We start from the raw sequence: 23,613 nt of genomic DNA, 5'->3' as shown, positions 1-23,613 counted from the left end.
AATCAGTATCCAGGAAAGGCCTAGTCTTTGAGGAGTAAATATGGGCCAAGGATCTCCAGTATGTCCATAAATGCATGAGGAAATGATTGAAATGTTTTCAAGGAGATACGCAGAGCCTTTATTTTTAAATACGTTTCCGAGTGGATAGTATCTCCATCCTTGACTCTTGTATGCTGCATAAATGGGAATTAAAAAAAAATATATTTTTGAGAGTTAAAATCGACCGCAAAGTTGGCATTCGGGCTGCCAGCCAGCCCTGAGTGCGTGACGTCACAACGGTAACCGGTTTTAAGGCCGAGGCCTTTGACAGCTATAGACCAGAGTCATATAAATAAAAATTTATGGTGAAAGTAAGAAATACCGTTACCGACTTGCTCAACTAAGACTGATTTGACTTCATTGATTGTGGGTTGACTCTCATTAAAACAGGATAGGTGTTATAACTTATGCAACATACATGTACATGCATGCATTTTCACTGATAAAATGTAAAAGGCTAATTAAATAATCAGATGAACTGAGACAATCACATTCTGAAGCAAATTAAATAATCTTATACCGGTAACTTAAACACACAATACAAGTTACATGTATTAATCTAAATGCAGGTAAACAACGTGGTGTTTTGTTTTTTAATCCAAATGAGAGTCAGAGCTTACCCGTCTGTGTTCTCGCTTCTTGAAGGCCGATTTTTCTTTTTTTTGAAACAATCTGACTTTCAGTTGTTTGTTCAGTTCTCCGTTCATTCACTTCTTCCATGTAAGAGCGAGATGGCAGCAATATCCATTTTTGAAAAAAAAAAGGCTGCTCCACTCATTCATTTTTCTTCAAACCGTGTACTCCGCCATTACTGCTCAGCTCAGGCAATTACTAAAACCCGGGATGGAACGGGATGTCACCGGTTTTAGCAACAACCGCAGGGAGGTCACTGCCCAAGCGATATGTCCAGTCCCGTTCCGTTCCGGGTTTTAGCAACAACTCTTGGCTCACTCTGGGAGGACTGGTGCAACTGAACTCACTTTCCTTTAAAAAAAAAATAAATAAAATAAATACTTTCCTTTTCTTGTAGTTTTCTTTTTCTTTAATTGTTGATACTGCACCCTCTTTCAATACAGGCTTATAATCAACGCTCCTCAACAGATCAGAGGTTTCGTACGAGTCTTCAGTAAAATGTGCAGAGCAGAGGAGAGACCACTTCATAGCTGCCCAATGTGCCCATGAACAACTCGCAAAACGCGTCCAAATCTTTGCAGTTGAACATTCTTGGGCCATGAATGCAACGTAAATCCACCTTCTGTCGTGTTGCTGCACTGGCCAAAAACACACCTACGTGGCATGGCGATAAATTAGCCCAAAATGGAGGATCGGAGTTGCAGTCAGCTCTGTGTTTTAGTATAGCGGAAATGGCGATGAGACCGATAGACTTCCTGTTGTGAGGTTACAGACGTCAAGGTCATTCACTCAGACCGCTACCTATATAAATCACTTTAATCGTAAAAATTACTATATTCGATTTATTGTTAATGCTTTAAATTATTCCTGTGCCATTCTTGAGGCCTCAAGGCATTTATAAATGAAAGTGAGGCCATGGCTCTGCGTATATGCTTTAAAGCAATGTTCCTCAGAGAAAGATAGGAAGGGATTTGAATATTTCACCCCCTGCGATGCATAACAACATTAAACGATTCAAGGAATCTGGAAGAATTTCGGTGTGTAAAGGTCAAGGGCACAAGCCTAAGCTGAACACCTGTGATCTCCGATCCCTCAGATGGCACTGCATCAAGAACCATCATTCATCTGTAGCAGGGGTGTCAAACTCAATCACAGAACGGGACAAAATTGAAAACACAGTCTAAGGCCCTGTCCACACGGCAGCGGCTTCAGGTGAATCTGATAAAATTGTTTATCGTTTCGGCCTGGCGTCCACACGGCACCGGCGTTTTGGTTGCCCCAAAACGAAATCTTTTGAGAACGGGTTCCAGAGTGGAAAAATCTGGCAACGGCGCCATTGCAAAGTCGTCTGGATGAGTAGAACGGATTTGTTTACGATGATGTCACAACCACATGACTGTGAGTGCTTCACGCCAGGTAGAAGTGTAACGAACTCGATGCGAGTTGTCAACAAATCCTATAACTTGGTTCATGAAACGCGCTTACAAAATATTTTCACTGTGAATATTTATTGTGTAATGGTGCAGAGAGAGAGAGAGTGAGAGAATAGCCCTTAGGGCAGAGTCTTTAGTCCAAACACTGCGGAAGCAGTACCAAACCGCGCACCGCCCATGCGCTTTCCAAAAACAAAAACAATCCCGCCAGCAAAAATAGGAAAAAAAGGAGCGATCTCACCTCTTCAGATGTTGGTTTCAATCCGACAATACATTCCTCAAAAAGGGCGTAGAAGAACAAAGTAATCCATCAACGTGTAGCATTCAATTTATTCCGGACCATTAAAGAATTCTGGAGGATATCAGAATGTTGGCGTGCCGGCTTCCATCTACCCCCATTCATTCCTCTTTCCGCGTCTTTTGTTTTACGCTACTGATTAATAATCAAAACTTTATGTGGCTAATACTACAGAAGAAGGGGTTTATGCGCATGCGTCTACTTCTATTGTTCTGGTGTCTCCGATGGGACCGTCTTACAGCGCACGTAGAGGTGTGGCATGTGTATTGCATCGTTTTCAGCAAGCGTTGCGTTGCCATATGAACCTGATATTTTACTGATCCGTTGCCCATGTGGACGCGATATTTATTAAAAAAAAAATCTCGTTGCCGTTGTCGTGTGGATGTAGCCTAAGTCGTGGGCCAAACAGGATTAACATTTATTGAACAGTCTAAAACTGACAATGTTTTAATCAGCAATATGAATTTGAATAGCCAGAATGGAACAACTTTTTCCTCAACACATTAAATAAAATATAAAATTATGTTTTTCTTCAAAAATAACATCAGGCAAAATGAGAATATTTCAAGCTGATGAAAATTTGCAAATTTTTCAAAGAAAAACTGTGATATGATGTGATATCAGCAAAAAGTCCAGAAACAAGAAACAAAAAGCTATTTAGTTTTCTCTCTTATTTCATTTCTCTGAGCCAGATGCTTGGCATCTTTTCTTGGCTGCAAGTTCATTTATGTTTGCGGTTAGGTTCTGAGCTGTGGAAACTCTCAGGATGGAGTGGAGATGTGCATCAGTGTGACGACTTCTTTGTGTGGTTTTGTTCATCTTCATCACAGAGAAAAGTTGCTCACACAGGTATGTGCGACCAAACATGCAGAGCATTCGAGCAGCGTGTAGGCGGAGTTGGGGTATCGTGTCAGGAATGAATTGGGGGAACTGTGCGGGCCCCACAGAGTCATACTTTGCCCTAAGTGTGCCGTTACACTGGAGTTCTATCAGTTCCATCTGGATGTTTGCCAGAGCTTTCTCCACGCCAACTGCAAATGGACTTCTGAGCAGTTCAAAGTTAAATTTCTGCGCTTCAAAGTCGGCAAAGCGCCGTGTAAACTCCGTGCGCAGTGTGTTCAGTTTATCGGCAAAAAGCACAGCTGGAAACACAGCGGTGGAGACCTGGTCTGTGATTTTTTTTTTTTTTGGCAACATGGACAGTGGCATAAGTTCCCTTTTTGCGTCTGCGTCTCCCACAGGTGCAACTTGACTTGAAAAGCTTTCACTGCGTCATACATGTCCGTAATCACACGGTCCCGTCCCTGAAGCTGGAGGTTTAATGCATTAAAATGCTTCGTTATGTCGTACAGAAAGGCCAACTCACACAGCCACTTTTCATCCCGGAGCCCTGTTGAGTCTTTTCCTTTACTTTCCATGAACTGACAAATTTCCTCACGCAGCTCGAAAAATCTGCTGAGCACTTTTTCTCGACTCAGCCAGCCATCGCACCTCTGTGTGATCAGGCACGTCACCAAATTCAGAATGTATTTCCTCCAGAAAAGACTGAAAGATTCAAGATGTTTGTTTGTCATATACACAATAACAGACACAGCGGTTTATTATTGGGTAATGAAATTCTTATTTTGCAACTGCCCAACCAAACTATGCTTACCAATATAAAAAGAAATATGAAATATATAAAGTGCATATGGAATGCAAAATATAAAAGTAGAATGAAAAATGAAAACATAAAAAAAAAAAAAAAGGAGAGGCAAACAAACATGGAGGTACCGTAGATATACTGTGCAATGTCTTGTGCAAAATTGCTAATATAATCCGTGGTTCAAAGCCTGATGGAAATATAGAGGTAGATGGTGATTATAATCCGTGGTTCAAAAGCCTGATGGCCTGGGGCAGGCCCGGCCCTTACCAATTTGACACCCTAGGCAAGATTTTAGGTGGCGCCCCCTCCCCAACACCAGTTAAAGCCACTGATAGTGTATCTATACTAACAAGAAATGGAATAGCTTTGTCTTAAAACACTCTTTTATTTAAACAAAAAAATTGCACGTTCAAAATACTTAATTAAAGGTGTTAAATAAAGAAATTGCACATTCAAAATATTTAATACTGAATTAAAGAAACAAATACAAAATATGAACTGAATATATGAAACATAATATAAATGGCTTACATAAAGTATTACATTTACAGTACTCCCAAAATAAAAAATGTAAACAAGTGTTGTAATTCGTAAATGCAATATAAATAAGGCATTGCACAAAATAAGATATTAAAGAAACCAGTGTGCATGAAAAATACAAGGATTTAAATAAAAATAAAAAATATATAAAATTGTGATATTAAAAAGACCTCTAGTGGTGTTTTTTAGTACTGCCTTCAACTTCAACTATTGAAAAACTAAATGTTTTGACATTTTTTCAGCTTGCATTAAAGCATGACCATCCTCCCCAAGTAGTAGTCTAGCATATGTAAAGCCTGGTCGGACGAGAGGGGGCGCCTTGGGAAAGTAACAGGTCTATTAATAATTTATTATTATTATTATTATTATTATTATTATTTACTGAATTCCTCAGCACCCGCTCGGTGAGTTGCTTTTGTGTCTTCTTCCTTTACAGGAGAGAAAGTGTGCCATTTATGCTATTTGTAAAGAAATAGCATAAATCAGGAGTTTTCAAAGTGTGGGAGAGTCAGCCCCTCCTCGGAGAGCAAATAAACAACAGCACCCCCCCTTACAATTTTTCTTGTTGCTATACTTAATGTTCCATTCGTATTTTTAAAAAAATGGTTGTTGTACATATTATTTTTTGCTTTTTCACATTTTAAACATCTGTGCTTTTTAAAACATCTTGTTTTACACACTTTAAACATCCCATAGCATCGTTAGCTAGCACCTCTTGGCAGACAACACACTGTGGCAGTGGAGCATCTTCAGATCCAGTCCATGAAAATCCAAACTTTAAATAATCGTGGTCATACTTCCTTCTTTTTTCAGTCCCCCAGGATTCCACGGGCCTTTTTTGTGATTGTTGCGGGCTAAAATGTCTGATGTTGCGGGGGGTTTCCAAAAAAATTGCAATGAAAGTTGCGGTGTTTTTTAGGTTTTTGTTGCGATTACATTGCGGGAGGAAGTGAAAGTTGCGAGAAATTGTTGCAATTTTCTCTTTTTGTGATTAAAATTGAGTGATATGTTAAATATTAAGTTATTACTGAAAAACTATTGATTAAAAAAACAAAGAGAAATGGTCCTATAAACAACTTTACCAATATAAAAGATTACCAGGACTACAAAAATGCAGAAAAATAGGCTTTACTGATCCAAATGCACCTGTTGGTTCTAAAGTTAAAGTGCAGAGAACCTCACAGCACAACATGAAGTTACCCAAAATATAATATAAATGCCTCAGCTGTGTGCAGGCAGTCTCTCCTGAAGACTAAATTAAACAATAATTATAAACTAATAAAATAAATGGCTCAGGCTTCATAGAAGAAAAAAACAATTTGAACAGAATCTCACAGTATGATGCTGAAGCTACCTAAACAATGGAAAATAAAATACCATTTTGGCAAAAATGTTGGCATCCATTAATTTCTTGTATTAAGTAAAAAAAAAAATAAAGTGCACACAGTCCTTCACTGTAAACATAACACACTTTCAGTGTTGCCAGATACTGCTGACGTTTTCCAGTCCAAAATATGTTCAAAACCCGCCAAAATGCACTTGAAATCGTCCAATCTGGCAACACGACGCGCATGCTGCTTCTCTTGAACACACGGAAGTAAGGCGGAAGGTAGTTTGTCTATGTCACCTGAAGACGACGCCAACGATTGGTCAAATTTGCGGGAAAGTTGCGGTGATTGGATATAATTGCAACACCGCCCTGAATTCGCGGGGATTGGTTGAATTTGCGCTGAAGTTGCAAATCGCAACATCCTGGAGGCTCCGTTTTTTTGCTTGGCCCAGACTTTGTCTCCTCACTCACTGTAGCTTTAGGTACTAAAAACCGATCCATTTTGTCTCTCGCGTTGCGCCCCCCCCCCCGAAGAACTCTGGCGCCCCACACTTTGAAAAGCCCTGGCATAAATGGCACACTTTCTCTCCTGTAAAGGAAGAAGACACAAAAGCAACTCACCGCTTGCACACTTGCGATGCGCACTTGCGCGCCCGAAGACACACTATAGACAGGGCGAACCACTGTTGAGTGCTTATTGTTTCATGATTAACAACCACCACCCCACCCCGCTTTTTTTGACAAATCGCACCCTGACTACGTGCTTTGCTGTAAAATTAAATTAGGCTAAGACATTATAATGCTGACTCATTTTCAGAATAGTGGAAGTCATAATTTTTCTCCCCCCGTTTCTGCGCCCCTGGACGGACGCAGCGCCCTTAGCATTTGCCTATATTGCCTATGCCACGGGCCGGCTCTGGCCTGGGGGTAAAAACTGTTTGTCAGTCTAGTAGTCCTTGCTTTCACACTCCTGTAGCGTCTGCCAGATGGTAGGAGCGTGAATAGTCTGTGTTGTGGGTGTGTTTGGTCCCTGATGATGCTCTGTCCCCTTTTTGTGACCCGGGTGTTGTAAATGTCCTGTAGTCGGGGGGGAGGACAGCTCCACAGATGAACTGTGCCATTTTAATGACACGCTGGAGAGCCTTTCTGTCCTGAGTTGTGCAGTTCCCGTGCCACACAGTGATGGAATTTGTCAGGACACTCTCCACTGTGCACCTGTAGAAGTTGCTGAGGAGTTTGATGGACAGTCCAAATTTCCTCAGCTTCCTCAGGAAGAAGAGTCTGTTGAGCCTTCTTGATGGTCTGCTGTGTGTCCAGGTGAGATCCTCACTGATGTGAGTTCCGAGGAATTTAAATGTTTTCACCCTCTCCACCTGTGTCCTGTTGATGTGCAGCGAGCTGTGCTGGTCTCTTCTCCTCTTCCTCGGGTCAATAATCATCTCCTTGGTCTTCTCAGCATTCAAGGAGAGGTTATTTTCCTGGCACCAGGAGACCAGCCGAGCCACCTCCTCCCTGTAGGCGCTCTCATCTCCGCCGGTGATCAGCCCAATGACAGTGGTGTCGTCAGCAAACTTGATGATGGAAGTGTTGCTCTGGGTGGGGGTGCAGTCGTAGGTGAAGAGGGTGTACAGGAGTGGACTGAGCACACAGCCTTGGGGGGTCCCTGTGCTCACTGTCTTGGTGCTGGATGTTCTGGTACTGACTCTGACAGCCTGGGGTCTGTTTGTGAGAAAGTCCAGGACCCAGCAGCAGAGGGAGGATGTCAGTCCAAAGGTGGAGAGCTTCTCTGTCAGTCTGCTGGGGATGACGGTGTTGAAGGCTGAACTGTAGTCCACAAACAGCATTCGAACATGGGTGTCCCTGCCAGTGATTTTAAACCGTCGCCTCTTATAAAGTTAACTGTCTGGTACCCCTTTTCCACCAAATCAGTTCCAGGGCTGGTTTGGGGCCGGTGCTGGTTCACAACTCGTTCAACTTGCGAGCCAGCTGAGAACCAGTTTGCTTTTCCATAGCTCGTGGTGCTAAGGGAAGCCACGTCATTGCGTCGCTGTATACGTCAGTTACGTTGCTACGTTTACATAAACCTTGGCACGAATATCGAAGCAAAAACAACACGGAAGAAGCAGCAACAACAACAATAATAATAATGGATGACTTCATGTTTGTACAGCTGCTGCTTCTCGTCGCTTAAAAATGGCGATCTTTCGCAGTCGTTATTGTTGTTGGACTTAACAACTCGCCCCCCCCGACATAAGCGGTTCTTTCCTCTGGCCCAGCAGAGAGTTGGTGCTAGTCTGGAACCGGTTTTTCTGGCCCCAGAGCCAGTTCTTTGTCAGTGGAAACAGAAAACCCGGTTCCAAACTAAGCACTGGCCCCGAACCAGCCCTGGAACTGATTTGGTGGAAAAGGGGCATGTGTTACGGTGCTTATGACATTTTCCAGCTTCAGGACTTTGCTGCACAGCGTTTCCTGGTGTATGATGCAGTGGTACACTGTCAGCTCACCTGTGCAGTTCTCCCTCTGCATCTTCTCCCACATCCGTCCCACCAATCCACTCTTTTCCCTGCACATCGCAGGCGCTCCATCTGTCGTCAGTCCCGCAAGTTTGTCCCAGGGCAGTTTCATGTCATTCACACATTTGGATACTTCTTCAAATATGTCTTTTCCTGTGGTTGTGTCATGCATTGGTTTAATACCCAAAAGTTCCTCTGTAACACACAAACTGGAGTCCACTCCACGGATGAAGATTGCCAGCTGTGCAGTGTCAGTCTTGTCGGTGCTCTCATCCACAGCAAGGGAATATGCAATAAAGTCTTTTCCCTTGTCCATCAGCTGTACTTGTAAATCAGTGGCAAGCTCACATATCCGATCAGCAACCGTATTTTTGCTGAGACTTGTATTTGAAAATGCTTGCTTTTTGTCTGAACACAAGACGTCGCACACTTTAATCATGCAGCGCTTCAAAAACTCTCCCTTACGGAAGCCGCGAGAGGCCCTTCATATAATCCTTTTTTTTTATTCACCTTGTTATCCCGAGATAACGACATAATTAATTCAGGAGCTCGAGAAAACAACACAACTAATTTGAGATCTCGAGAAAACAAAACCGTTATTCCGTGATCTTGAGAAAACAAAACAATTATTTCATGATCTCGAGTAAACAGCTGAGAAATGGTTCATTCAGGTACGCCAAGAGACTTGTGATATGCTGACTTTGGGGCTATTTCTCATTCTGTATAGACGCAACTTTGGTCATTAGAATGTCTGGAATAATCGATCACCTAATAAGGCAATATTTTGATCAGGGGTTGACACAGGGAGAGATTGCATTAAGTCTTTTAATAAGGGATCCTTTCAAAATTAGTCCGCGGCACCTCCGCAGAAGACTGGCCCGGCTTCGTCTCTACCGACGGAGATACAGTGATCCAGCTGAGATCATGAAATAATGTTTTCTCGAGATCTCGAATTAGTTGTGTTGTTTTCTCGAGATCCTGAATTAATTATGTCGTTATCTCGGGATAACAAGGTGAATAAAAGATTATATGAAGGGCCTCTCGCGGCTTCCGTACTCCCTCCATAAAAGACCGGGCTGATTTGGCTGGCTCTTCTGCCACTACAAAACTAGCTTTCACGGCAGCTTCACTTTGTGATTTTGCTTTTGTGAGAATAGCTTGCTGTAACGCCAGACTCTTTTTCAACTCTTCTGCCTTCTCTAGCTTCTGCTGTATGTCCAGGTTTTTGGACTTGTCCTGATGTTTTGTCTCATAATGCCGTCTTGTGTTATATTCTTTAATTACAGCCACATTAGCTCCACAAACAAGACACACAGGTTTACCTGCCTCCCACCTGTTTTGAAAATCCCTGTTTTCAAAGTCCACTTTTCGTTTGGCCATTTTTTTGGAGGTCAGGCTAGCTTAAATGTCACTGTAAAAAGTGCTGACTGATGCTTTTATCCGCTGACCACTGATCAATGTGTTATTGGCAGTGCGGGAAAACGGGTTGGTGCACAGGTCTTGACCCGCGCGGCAGCTGTTGCAGTGCATAACGGGATTTGTAGTATGAGTGGTGGGAGCGCTATTTACCAGCAGGCCATTAATAATAGCCCAGTGTTTTCCCCAGAAAAAAATTAAAGCCCTAAATTCTGGCCTGATAATACACAGACAATTGAGCGCCAAAGGCGTGACGCGAAACTAGGGGGGAAAATATTTTGAAAATAGATGCTCTCAGGTGCATTTTCAGGGTCTCTGAGAGGTTTTAGGGTGTATTCAGACCAGGATAGTTCACTTGCTTTGGTCCGAACCAAATGTTTTTTTTTATTTTTTCATTTTGGTGCGGTTCGCTTTCACACTGTACATTTTAGTAAGCGGACCAAAATCTGTCAACAAAGCCACGCGCCCTGAGGTCGTTCAGCTATTGGTCAGAGACGACACGCGCACAAAGCGTTAAGTTCAAAAGTAGTCATGGAGGCTTTCCATGCTGTTATTCTTTTTAATGTCATCAAAGCTATATGCTTTTTCCAGTTTTTACTGTTTTCACAATTGTGCGATTACTATGCTGTTGTACAAGTAATTTATCAACGACGACGACAAAGGGCAAGGCGGCTACGGAGGATAGCGCTGATGAGCGCACATCATGTTGTGACAGTTCTGGCTCTTCACGCAATAGATGAATTTCTTTTTTGCGTCGCTAGTACCGCCACTTTTTGAAAGAATGTCCCTGATTTTAATGTAGGTCTGACGGAGTTTCTTCACTTTTAGCCGACATTGTTCTGGGGAGCGCGTGAACCCCTTCTCCTTCATTTTCTCACTGAATACAGCAAACACGTCGGCGTTTTTGTGTGTTCTCTCCAAAAGCTCAGATATGTGGACATCTGCTCATATATCCACAAGGGTACGCGTTTCTTCCTCGGCCCACGTTTGCCCCCTACTCATTTTTTGTACTCGCCTACTACTGGTGACTGAACGACCCTTGACAACCGAAACAGTGTTTGCACTTTGCGGTGGAGTGTCAGTCAAGACTCTGTTTCCCATAATGCTCGACAAACGACGGAAGCTCCCGAGGTACAAAAAAGCAAAACTGTCAGATTGGGTCCGGTCTGCTTTCACACCTCCAAAAGATCCGCACCAGGGTTCCTTTGGTCCGGACCGAGTCCGACCTTGCAGCTCGGTCTCGGTCCGCTTGTTTGGTCCGGACCAGAGTTCGGTGGTTTGTATTCAGACCAACCCAAAAGGTCCGGACCAAGGGAAATTTGGTTCGTTTGGTCCGGACCAAACAACGTAGGTGTGAATACGCCCTTAGAGCCATGATTATAGGATCGATTTTACCAGTGTTTCAATGATTTCTGGCCTAAATAGTATTAATGTATACACATTTGAAATTTCACCTTAAAGTTCAACATGCAAGTTAAACTGTTTTGTTATAGATTACTGAGGTATACGATAGATTGAAAATCTACAGGGATCCCTTAATTATCTATGATTTGTTGTTGTAGTGTTGTAACAAAAATGTGCGTGAAAATATGAACAGTGGTTTGTTCCATCTTCTGCAATCCACTGAAGAGAATCGATCATCATGACCTCCTGTTGATCACAAAGGGATCTGAACCTCAGAACTGCCACCTTTAAAATAAGTTGCTGTATTACTATAACTGTAATGATTTAGAATGTTTCGGATGCAATTACCGTAATATACGTATAACTAAGATACACTGAAAAGAAAAGTAAGGCGACTGCATATTATAAAGTTTAAATTTTGGCACTTTATTAAATGGACTAGATTCAGATTAAAACACATTTAAAGGAAAAGAAAACTTAATTCATACATTTAAAGTTTGCAGAAAGATTATGTACTTATTAACAAATTCTCTTCATGAATGTGTTTATACGTGTCAAATGTAGCATAATTTTGAAGAATAATAAGCATATTTGGCAGTGTGATGTCGCTGTGAGCCTTTAACGAAAGAATAATCCGGAGCCGCCTTTTGTTAAATGGATCCCAGTGACATCACACTGCCAAAAATGCTTATCGTTATTACCTGAAATGATGCTATATTTGACACATTTGGACAACTTCACTTCGTGAGAGTGTTTATAAGTACATAATCTTTCTACAAACCCAAACTAATTCATTACATTTTCTACTCTTTTAAAGCAGATTAATTCTCCTCGGCTTTTGCTTGGCCCAATGTTGGGCAGCCCTCTCATAGTCCGTCTCGCTGTCATCCATGCTGATGTGGATCAAACTGTCCAGCGAGTGCTTTTTGAGCCAGTCGCTGTGATCAAAATTGACGACGTTTTCGTTGTCGTGACAGTTGTCTGGTTTTGTGCGCCATCACTCACGTGGGTTTGTTGACGTTTAGTCAACCAATCTTTGATCGAAGCCATAATGATAAGGCCAAAAAAAAAAAAAAAGTGTGTGTGTTTCAGGTAACATGAAATACTAAAATAAGGTCGGTAGGTAGGAAATTTTTTTTTTTTTTTTTTTTGTTCGAAAAAATTAACACAAGTAAACATCTTACAAAATAGTATTTTGGCACAGAATCCTTTATACCACACATCATAATAAAATAAGTGTTTTAAATCTTTAAACGAATAAAAAAAATATCGCAAGAGTTCGAGTTATGATCTACGGAAGCGTATTGCTACCACACTCAAAAAAAATTGGCTTAGAATCAAGTAATTACGTGAAAAGATATTATTAAAGTTATCACGTTTTTACAATATATCATGTAATAACATAACATCACGTAATTTCATGATACAAAATTATCACGTTATTTCATGATATTTTCATGTAATAACATGAAAACACCTTATCAAGAAATAACGTGAAAATAACGTCCTAGGCTAGGCTACTTCCATTAAAAGCAGACGGCCTAGCCTAGCCTACTGTAGAACTTGGGTCGAGCAAAAACATGGCTGAATCCTGAATGACTCCTATTTGTATAAATAGGGGGCTACATAGGCGGCAAAATGTAGTGTTTTTCCCTGCCATGGAAGTGCACTTGTATACTGAAGAGGAAGCAATTTGCATTACAGCCTTGAATGAGGATTCAAAATGGCGGCTCGGCTCAGTTTCCCCTTCCTCCTTCAGTATACAAGTGCGCTTCCATGTTTATGCAGGAGGGCTGACAGAAGTGGCGAAACATTTTTACTTTTTATCATTTCTTTCACAACTTGAATGCGTTGAAACAAAAAATTATGACAAACTAATGCCGCTTACACTAAAATATCAAGGGAAATTTGTAATAAAAACTTTACGGTCGGCAGTTTCGCCACCGAAATTCTCGGTCGGTCGGGTTACCGGAAACACTTTTTTTTTTTTTTTTTTTTTTTTAATTTGGCCTAATAGACTAGGTCAAACTTTTGTGATTAAAATCAGTCGGCTTTGTCCGTCTGGTGGGGGACAACATCGGCAGCCAATGAGATCGCTTATAATGAATCGGAAAATTCCGGGATGTCTGACATTTTCTTTCGATATTTTTATTGGACGGTTTGAACACGTGATCTTGACACAGCCAACATATTAGTTTGTTTACATCATACCACGCGGACATATTACTTTGACAGAATCAACACAAACATTGGAAAAAAAGACTGCTTGTTTAACACAAATATCAATCAATATGTAAATGGATGGGCGGCACGGTGGTGTAGTGGTTAGCACTGTCGCCTCACAGCAAGAAGGTCTTGGGTTCGAGCCCCATGGCCGGCGAGGGCCTTTCTGTGCGGAGTTTGCATGTTCTCCCCGTGTCCGCGTGGGTTTCCTCCGGGTGCTCCGGTTTCCCCCACAGTCCAAAGACATGCAGGTTAGGTTAACTGGTGACTCTAAATTGACCGTAGGTGTGAATGTGAGTGTGAATGGTTGTCTGTGTCTATGTGTCAGCCCTGTGATGACCTGGCGACTTGTCCAGGGTGTACCCCGCCTTTCGCCCGTAGTCAGCTGGGATAGGCTCCAGCTTGCCTGCGACCCTGTAGAAGGATAAAGCGGCTAGAGATAATGAGATGAGATGTAAATGGATCTGTTATTTGCTCTCCTATGTATCTAGTTACTTGTGGGTAGGAAATTTAATGTATCGGTATGAATCTAAGCGTATCGGCAAGCAGAGCAAGCGTATTGGGCCCGATACACTAAAACGCTTTGGGGAAAACCATGATAGCCACATGAAATTATCCCATGGGCTGTATATACAGTAATTATATCGCGGGCCAGATCTGGCCCACGGGCCTTGAGTTTGACACCCCTGATCTGTAGCTAATATAACCATATGGGCTCGGGATTACTTCGGAAAACCTTTGTCAAGCACTACAATACAGAGTTACATCCACAAATACCAGTTAAAACTTTACTGTGCAAAAAGGAAGCCTTATGTTAACTGTGTCCAGAAGCGCCGTCGACTTCTCTGGGCTTGGAGGCATCGGAGACGGACCATCACCCAGTGGAAACATGTATTGTGGTCGGACAAATCAATAGTCCAGGTCTTCTTCCTCTTTTTATGCCTCCGCCACCGTAAGGTGCAGGAGGCATTATGTTTTCGGGTTGTCCGTCTGTCCGTGCGTCCGTCCCAAAACCTTGTGAATGCGATATCTCAAAGGCTAATGAAAGGAATTTCGACAAACTTTCACCATTTGTGCATTTGGGGACAAAGATAAACTGATTTAGATTTTGAGATCAAAAGGTCTACGGTCAAGGTCACTGTGAGGTCAAATGTCTGTCCGAAAACGTTGTGAACACAATAGCTCCAAGGCTGCTACAAGTAATTTCACCAGGTCAAGATTACTGTGAGGTCAAATGTCCATCCCCAAATCACAACTTAATAAGGCATGTAGTCTACCGAGCGGAGGCATCCCCATCTACACCGTTGGTGTCGAGTTCTATCTAGTTTTTTGTTTTTTTTGTTTGTTTGTTTTTTTAAAGAAATGAACACTGGTCCAGAGCACACAGACCGAAAGAACCATCCAGACTGTTACCAGCAACAAGAAGTCCAAAAGCCAGGGAGTGTCATGGTATGGGGTTGTCAGTGGCCTTGGGAAAGGTAACTTGCATTTCTGTGATGGTGCAAGAAAAGTACATTGAGATTTTGGAGCAACATATGCTGCCTTCAAGACGACATCTTTTCCATGGACATTTGAACAAGACAATGCAAAACCACATTCTGCAGACATTACAAAGGCGTGGCTGTGGAAGAAAAGGGTGCCTGTCCCTCTGTCCACAATAGAGAATGTGTGGAGAATTTTCTCATCTCATTATCTCTAGCCGCTTTATCCTGTTCTACAGGGTCGCAGGCAAGCTGGAGCCTATCCCAGCTGACTACGGGCGAAAGGCGGGGTACACCCTGGACAAGTCGCCAGGTCATCACAGGGCTGACACATAGACACAGACAACCATTCACACTCACATTCACACCTACGGTCAATTTAGAGTCACCAGTTAACCTAACCTGCATGTCTTTGGACTGTGGGGGAAACCGGAGCACCCGGAGGAAACCCACGCGGACACGGGGAGAACATGCAAACTCCACACAGAAAGGCCCTCGCCGGCCCCGGGGCTCGAACCCGGACCTTCTTGCTGTGAGGCGATAGCGCTAACCACTACACCACCGTGCCGCCCATGGAGAATTTTGAAATAAAAAAATGACAACAACGACCCCGTACTATTGCACGCCTTAACACCTGTTTGCAGGAAGAATGGGACAAAATAACACCTGAAACACTTCGTCACTTGGTGTCTTCAGTCCCTAAACATCTTTTAAGTGTTGGGAGAAGGAATGGCAACATAGTAAAGCATTTACCACTTTACAGTCCCAACTTCTGAAATGTGTTTTATTTTGGAAAAACAATAAATTTTCATGAGGTAAAACATCAAATAATGCACTGTTGTATTGTTTTGAGTGCAATACAGGTCAAAGCTTATTTGCAAATTCAGTTTTAATTTCAGTTTTAGCGTACTGTCCCAACTTTTTCTGATTCGGGGTTGTATTAGTAAATCAGATTTTACTGATGCAAAGATGCTAGAAATGATGCATCCGATTTCGTCCCAAATTGTATCCAGTCTTGGATACCCCCTTTTTTTTTTCTGTACAAACTTTTGTGATAGATTTTCATTTTATGACTTCTACATAATCAAGTCAGTATAAAAACACTTTTTAGAGTTCCAAACATTAGTTTTCCAGCACAAAATTAAGTGTTACAGAAAAATGCTCGTCAGTAAAGTAATCGTGTTACATAAGAGTAGGCCCGTCATGATGATAAATTTTGTTGGACAATATATTGTCTCAGAAATTATTGCGATAAACGATATTATTGTTGACAATTTTATGCCACTAGTAAAATAATCATGATCATGCAAATACACCCGTTCAAAGAACAATAAACTTTAAGTCAACTTATTAAAAAATATGTAAGAATTATATAATTTTTTACGTAAAAAATATATAAATATAAAGAAATAAAACAAACAAAACCACTCACAACAAAAACAATAAATAAAATACAAAATTGCACTTAAGTAAATATTAACTTGGCACAGGGTAATAAAAAGACATTCTTTTCTTCACAGGCAACATTCTGCCAATCCAGTTTCTCAAAGATTAGTACCCGGATAAACAAAGTGCAAAATAACGACATATTGCCAGCTGTCTTTTGGATAAAAGTAACAACATTTAGAACGAGATAACATGTAGGCAAGGGCGTAGGTTCAGTATTAACATCGGTGGGGACAAAAACCCAATGCCGACTTCAGGTCAACATGTGTTCCACCAAAAGAGTCTCCATCATCTCTCCAAAGTCCGGACTTTTAAAATTTGAAGTTCAGAACTGTAGTAATTCATGAATAATAATAATAATATGCAATTCATTTGATTAATTGCAAATCTTGCATGTGATGATTAACTCATTCTACCAATTTGCAAATGTGTTTTACAAGCGAATAACGCATTGACTGTCGGGAGGGTGTATGTTCTTTTCCCTCATAAATGGAAGTAAAACACATCCGGAGCCTTAAACACTGCGTTCCATGAGGCTGGCAGGGGGAGTGGGCTCTCTTCTGTAGGATCTTTAACTAGTTTTAGAATGCTAGTTTAAGCTGATATGTGATTGATCTAACGGTAAAACAGGACGAGGGCTCGAGAACTTTTTTGACATGTTGAAAGGTTACAATTTCACTTGGCAACAGAGTGTATCTGAATTCTGATTGGTTGTTGTTATATTATGGTCCTTTTGTTGTCTTCTTGAGCCCAGAGCGGAGAGGGGAGGGAGAGGAGGTAGTGACCGGGTTCTACAGAGAAAAGTTTTTAGCCACCGTTTTCAAATGAACCCCCTCGAAAACCAATCAGTTCAGCATATGTCTGGGATTTTTTCAAAAGAGAGGCGGGAGGAACCAAAAATTTCTGATCAAGAAGGCGGAGGCTGTTATGCTTATTACGTGAAAATGTTTTATTTGATTGTTCATGGCCCAGACACTTTTTAATGTCCACATCACCATCGGGTTGTTGTTTACATGTGTCATGTTACACGAACTTGGTCAGGGCTTTCCAGGTCTTAACTGAAGCACTTCAAATTAAGGGTTTGCGGGCTGCTGAAGTTCGCAGGCACTTCACAGGCAAGACTAGGTGCAATATTAGCCAACGTTTTGATGTGATTTAATAATGTCTTTGTGACCTTAATGAACACCGGTTGTCAGTATCAAGTCGGATTGTTATTTACATGCCACACAAACTTAGAAAACAGTCATATTCATATACCGTCGTTTTTACACACTGAATACGAACTGTTGTTAACTGATTGATTGATTAATTTTACGAGCTAATCTAACGTTACAGTCCTCAAGGACAGTTTGCTAGCTAGCAGCCAGTCACTGCACTGCAACTGCACTTGCTAATTGACATGGTAGCTGAACTTGCTTGCTGTTTTCATGACCACGCCCCCAGAGCGAATATTCATGAGCAAATTTTGCGTGGTTTCACCCAGTGGAAACCTACAATGGTGCTTGAAAGTTTGTGAACCCTTTAGAATTGTCTATATTTCTGCATAAATATGACCTAAAACAACATCAGATTTTCACACAAGTCCTAAAAGTAGATAAAGAGAACCCAGTTAAAGTGTATCACGGCACGATCAAAGGAGATTTCTAAGGACCTCAGAAAAAGCGTTGTTGATGCTCATCAGGCTGGAAAAGGTTACAAAACCATCTCTAAAGAGTTTGGACTCCACCAATCCACATTCAGACAGACTGTGTACAAATGGAGGAAATTCAGGACCATTTGTTACCCTCCCCAGGAGTGGTCGACCAACAAAGATCACTCCAAGAGCAAGGCGTGTAATAGTCAGTGAGGTCACAAAGGACCCCAGGGTAACTTCTAAGCAACTGAAGGCCTCTCTCACATTTGGCTAATGTTCATGAGTCTACCATCAGGAGAACACTGAACAACAATGGTGTGCATGGCAGGGTTGCAAGGAGAAAGCCACTGCTCTCCAAAAAGAACATTGCTGTTCATCTGCAGTTTGCTAAAGATCATGTGGACAAGCCAGAAGGCTATTGGAAGAATGTTTTGTGGATGGATGAGACCAAAATAGAACTTTTTGGTTTAAATGAGAAGCGTTTTGTTTGGAGAAAGGAAAACACTGCATTCCAGCATAAGAACCTTATCCCATCTGTGAAACATGGTGGTGGTAGTATCATGGTTTGGGCCTGTTTTGCTGCATCTGGGCCAGGACGGCTTGCCATCATTGATGGAACAATGAATTCTGAATTATACCAGCGAATTCTAAAGGAAAATGTCAGGACATTTGTCCATGAACTGAATCTCAAGAGAAGGTGGGTCATGCAGCAAGATAACGACCATAAGCACACAAGTCGTTCTACCAAAGAATGGTTAAAGAAGAATAAAGTTAATGTTTTGGAATGGCCGAGTCAAAGTCCTGACCTTAATCCAATCGAAATGTTGTGGAAGGACCTGAAGCGAGCAGTTCATGTGAGGAAACCCACCAACATCCCAGAGTTGAAGCTGTTCTGTACGGAGGAATGGGCTAAAATTCCTCCAAGCCGGTGTGCAGGACTGATCAACAGTTACCGCAAACATTTAGTTTCAGTTATTGCTGCACAAGGGGGTCACACCAGATACTGAAAGCAAAGGTTCACATACTTCTGCCACTCACAGATATGTAATATTGGATCATTTTCCTCAATAAATAAATGACCAAGTATAATATTTTTGTCTCATTTGTTTAACTGGGTTCTCTTTATCTACTTTTAGGACTTGTGTGAAAATCTGATGATGTTTTAGGTCATATTTATGCAGAAATATAGAAAATTCTAAAGGGTTCACAAACTTTCAAGCACTACTGTACAGTAACCATTTGTGTACCGCGCACGGAGCGTGATCTTTTTAATTTTTTCTTCAATCAGAAATATCGGTAGGGATACGCCCATACCCAATTCTACACCTATGGTCTGTACAACGGAGCACCATGTTGTCTTTTCCCCATTCAGTGGATACTCTGGCTGGATAACTGTTGCATGCTGGGAGGCCCCGCCTCTGGCAGAGAGCCGCGTGAGACGACAGAAAACAGCGCAGTGTTCTATTCAGTCAATGGGTCGAGCTAATATTCTGGCGGCTTCCCTATGTAGATGTACAGCGCGTACGGTAAATGCCAAAATCACGGTAAAAAAAAAATTACCAAGTTCATTTTCATTTACCGTACGATAAGTCGGTATATCGAATATCGCGACAGGCCTACATAAGAGACACTTTTCAGACTGACTTGATAATGTAGATGTCATAAAATAATCTATAACAAAGTTTGTACAAAAATTTATACAAAGTGTGTGTGTGTGTCTGTTCGTCCATCTCCACTTTTGTTTTTGGTGCAGGCTGTTTGTTCGATTGTAAGCAGGATTACATTGTGTATTGTAAGCAAAATTAAACACTCAGGGTCAGAAATATACATACACCCTCTTAGATTATTAATTCACTGATGCTGAAAGTTCCAAAATGTCTTTTCACTTGCCAGGGTAATATGGGATTTACTAACAGCGGTCTGGAGACAGAAATCTGAGGAACGTACAGTACAGTAGGTGCTGTAGTGTGATTAGGGCGAGTCCAGTGGGAGAGGGTTGTAAAATTATGCAAGTCACAGCTGGACACAAAAGGGATGAGCACCACAGGACTAAGGAAGCGGTGAACTAGCGATCTGCTAATACAGTGTGACTAACTGTGACATCATAAACAATGTTGTGGATTTCAGTTTTTCATCAAGCATAAACTGTCATTTTTTTCATTTTTTTTTTTTTTCCCCTTCTTCTAGAGGCAGCAAGAAACGCTGGAGTCGACCCGGTGGACGGCATGTCAGCAAAGGAAAAGCTGCACCATTTTCAGAAGTCTCACAAAGGCACGGGTTCGACCTCGGTCTTTTACACACCGAATGAAAACAAGTCGCTACAAGCCCTGCCCACCAACTTTAAGCAAGCTACCAAACGTTCCCCTAAACTTTGGCCCAAGCGTCACACTCTCGACCCCACGCCGTGTATTACGGAGTGGGTGGAGCCTTTGCAGGACTTCTGTGAACTGCACGAGCACTTTGGACAGGAAGTGAGGAAACTTGTGGCCGAGTGGCAGAAGAAGAGACTGGAAAAGATGGCGCAGGCTGAGGGAAATCTGATCGACTTGGGGTAAAAAATAAGATCCATCCATTCTCCGTAACCGCTTATCCTGTGCAGCGTAGCAGGCAAGCTGGAGCCTATCCCAGCTGACTATGGGCGAGAGGCGGGGTACACCCTGGACAAGTCCCCAGGTCATTGCAGGGTAAAAATAAGATACGGAAACTAATTTTGTTGCACTTGTCTTTCCTTTTAACTCGATGTCTGAATGTTAATGTATGTGTATAAAGTCAGGGTGAGTGGTATGACCTTATCACATTATCATTCTACATTATTTTACAGTACTTTTATATCTATACTTCAACGCTGCAGTAATAAATAGCTGATTGGATGTTAAAGTCCTTTAACAATTGTTTTTAAATCATTTATTTTTGTCATATTTTAAAATAAAAATATTTTCTCATTGGGTTTTGGGTACATATTTAAATGTAAAGATTTTATATAGCCCTTTTGTTATATTTCCCATGCTTTAAAAAAAAGAAATTACATTTTAATAAGTTATTTAAGTGATGAAGTTATCCTAAAATTTTGGGTGTTTTTTTTTTTTTTTTTTAAATTCCTTATTAATTGTTGTTTTTATGTAGTCTAAGACAGTGGTTTTCAAAGTGAGGGCCGCCAGGGGGCGCTAGGAGGGCCTCAGAAAGTTGGAGGGACGATAAAAAAAATTGCGAAAAAAAGTATACTTTTTAAAAATAATTATTATTAAATATATTGTAATTAGTTTTTTAATCATTATTATAAAATATAATTATTAATAATAATACATCTCGAAACGTTGTTTGCCATGCTCATCTCTCCGATTGCCTGTGACATTGCGGTTTGCACCATTTATCAAGCTGCTTTGCTCCTCAAGCTAGCGTATTGCTAGCGCAAAATGGACAGGTTTTTGAAGAAGAGACCGAAGGAACAAACCAACAGCCCTGCTGTGGAGGACACTGCTGCGAAAAAACTAAGAAGTCCTGGCCAACTAAAATCCGAAAATATGAGGCAGCATACATTAAGTATGGCTTTACAGCCATACAGAAAAATGGCCGTGATTGCCCGAAATGCGTCCTCTGTCTGGAGACCCTGTCAAACGAGTGCTTAAAACCTTCGAAACTTCAGCGTCACTTGGTACAAAAACATCCGACAGATGCCGAAAAAACAGTAGATTTCTTCAGATGCAAAGAAGAGCATTTGGTCAGGCAATCTGCTGCATTCACCCAGCAAGCTACTGTCCCCGAGCGGGCCCTGAAGGCATCATTTTTAGCCTCGTACCACATTGCTCGTGCTAAAAAACCTCACTCAATTGGAGAAGATTTGATTTTACCAGCCACCAAAGTCACTGTCCGAGAATTGCTTGGTGAGGATGCTGCCAAAAAAAAATCGATGCTGTCCCACTCTCTGATTACATTGTGAGCCGACGGATTGGTGACATGGCTCAAGACGTATCTGCTCAGCTGTTGGAGCAGGTGAGAGCCAGCGAATACTTCGCACTTCAACTGGATGAGAGCACAGATTTATCCAATGAGGCCCAACTGCTTGTGTACATCAGATTTATTTCACAGGAAAGATTTGTGGAGGAAATACTATTTTGTAAAGCACTTGAAAGAAGAACTACTGGGAAAGACATTTTTCAAGTTTTGGATGATTACATCGAGTCTAACGGATTGGACCGGACCCGTTGTGTGGGGGGGTGTTCGGACGGAGCCGCGGCAATGACCGGGAAGATCAGTGGAGTGACCGCTCTCATTAAGCAGAAGGCCCCGCATGTAGTGGCCACACACTGCATGCTCCATCGCAAGGCACTGGTCGCAAAAAGGATGGGTAACGAGTTGAATCAGGTACTACAGGAGGTTATACAGTTTATTGTTCAGTGCGAAAATATTTGTGTTGAAAACGTTAGTTAATAATATTCTTATGCTAAACAAACGTAACAATTATTGAATATTGAATAAAAGTAAGAGAAAACATTCTAAAAGTTGTTTCTTTACATATTTTGTAGCATTGTCTGTGGGTTTGCAAAGGGGGTCCCCGGCCAGAAGCCAATGCTGTTTGGGGGACCTTGGCATGGAAAAGTTTGGGAACCCCTGGTCTAAGACACTGTTTTTTTTTCTGGAATTTTTTTTTTTTGCGTTCACTGAATGTTGTAATTTAACATAGCTGTTTTTATATTAAATTATGGATTTAACCTTTCTGTAATAAAAAATTTCCCAAGCTGACACTGTTCCATAGATTGACCTTGTTTATGTGGAATGCGTTAAGTTACTTAATTGACTCAGTAATTGACACCCTTTCTCTCAAATGCAGTTTGTGTGTAAATGTATGAGAATACTGTTTCCCCCTCTCCTTTAATTAAATGTAAATGCATTTCTGAAAAGTGCAGTTTTTATTGCAAAACATTAGTTTCAAAATTATTGGCACCCCCGCAAATGAGAAGGCCTGTGCCTCTTCCAGTAACATCTAACATGGTTGGAGAAAAGACCACTTGGTCCACTTTTCCACGCACAACATTTTAAGATCCTTTGTACACCTTGGTTTGTGCATGTCAACTTACTTCTCAGGGTTTCAGTAGGGTTTGGATCCAGAGACTGTGATTTTGTTGTTGCAAAGTGTAGTATTGCTAGAACTCAATGTTTTCAAAAAATTCTTAGCAGCATCAGTCTCATCTCATTATCTCTAGCCGCTTTATCCTTCTACAGGGTCGCAGGCAAGCTGGAGCCTATCCCAGCTGACTACGGGCGAAAGGCGGGGTACACCCTGGACAAGTCGCCAGGTCATCACAGGGCTGACACATAGACACAGACAACCATTCACACTCACATTCACACCTACGGTCAATTTAGAGTCGCCAGTTAACCTAACCTGCATGTCTTTGGACTGTGGGGGAAACTGGAGCACCCGGAGGAAACCCACGCGGACACGGGGAGAACATGCAAACTCCACACAGAAAGGCCCTCGCCGGCCACGGGGCTCGAACCCAGGACCTTCTTGCTGTGAGGCGACAGCGCTAACCACTACACCACCGTGCCGCCCAGCAGCATCAATAATTATGATAATT

At 41.7% G+C, this 23,613-nt stretch overlaps 1 protein-coding gene across 2 annotated transcripts in view; it reads left to right on the top strand.

Annotated features, from left to right (window-relative positions):
* LOC132898121 (sesquipedalian-1-like) overlaps positions 1-22,774 on the top strand; it is a 32,996-nt gene extending 10,222 nt beyond the window's left edge. For both annotated transcript variants that reach the window (XM_060939520.1, XM_060939521.1), the window contains exon 4: positions 20,222-22,774. In XM_060939520.1, coding sequence (XP_060795503.1) covers positions 20,222-20,589 — 368 coding nt within the window. In that variant the 3' untranslated portion in view covers positions 20,590-22,774. The remainder of the gene's footprint in view (positions 1-20,221) is intronic.
* The last annotated feature ends 839 nt before the right edge of the window (positions 22,775-23,613 follow it).

This window comes from Neoarius graeffei, chromosome 14, assembly GCF_027579695.1.
Source record: "Neoarius graeffei isolate fNeoGra1 chromosome 14, fNeoGra1.pri, whole genome shotgun sequence".
NCBI lineage: Eukaryota > Metazoa > Chordata > Actinopteri > Siluriformes > Ariidae > Neoarius > Neoarius graeffei.
The sequence above is the reverse complement of the archived record's forward strand: the minus strand, read 5'-3'. Positions and strand labels throughout refer to the sequence as shown.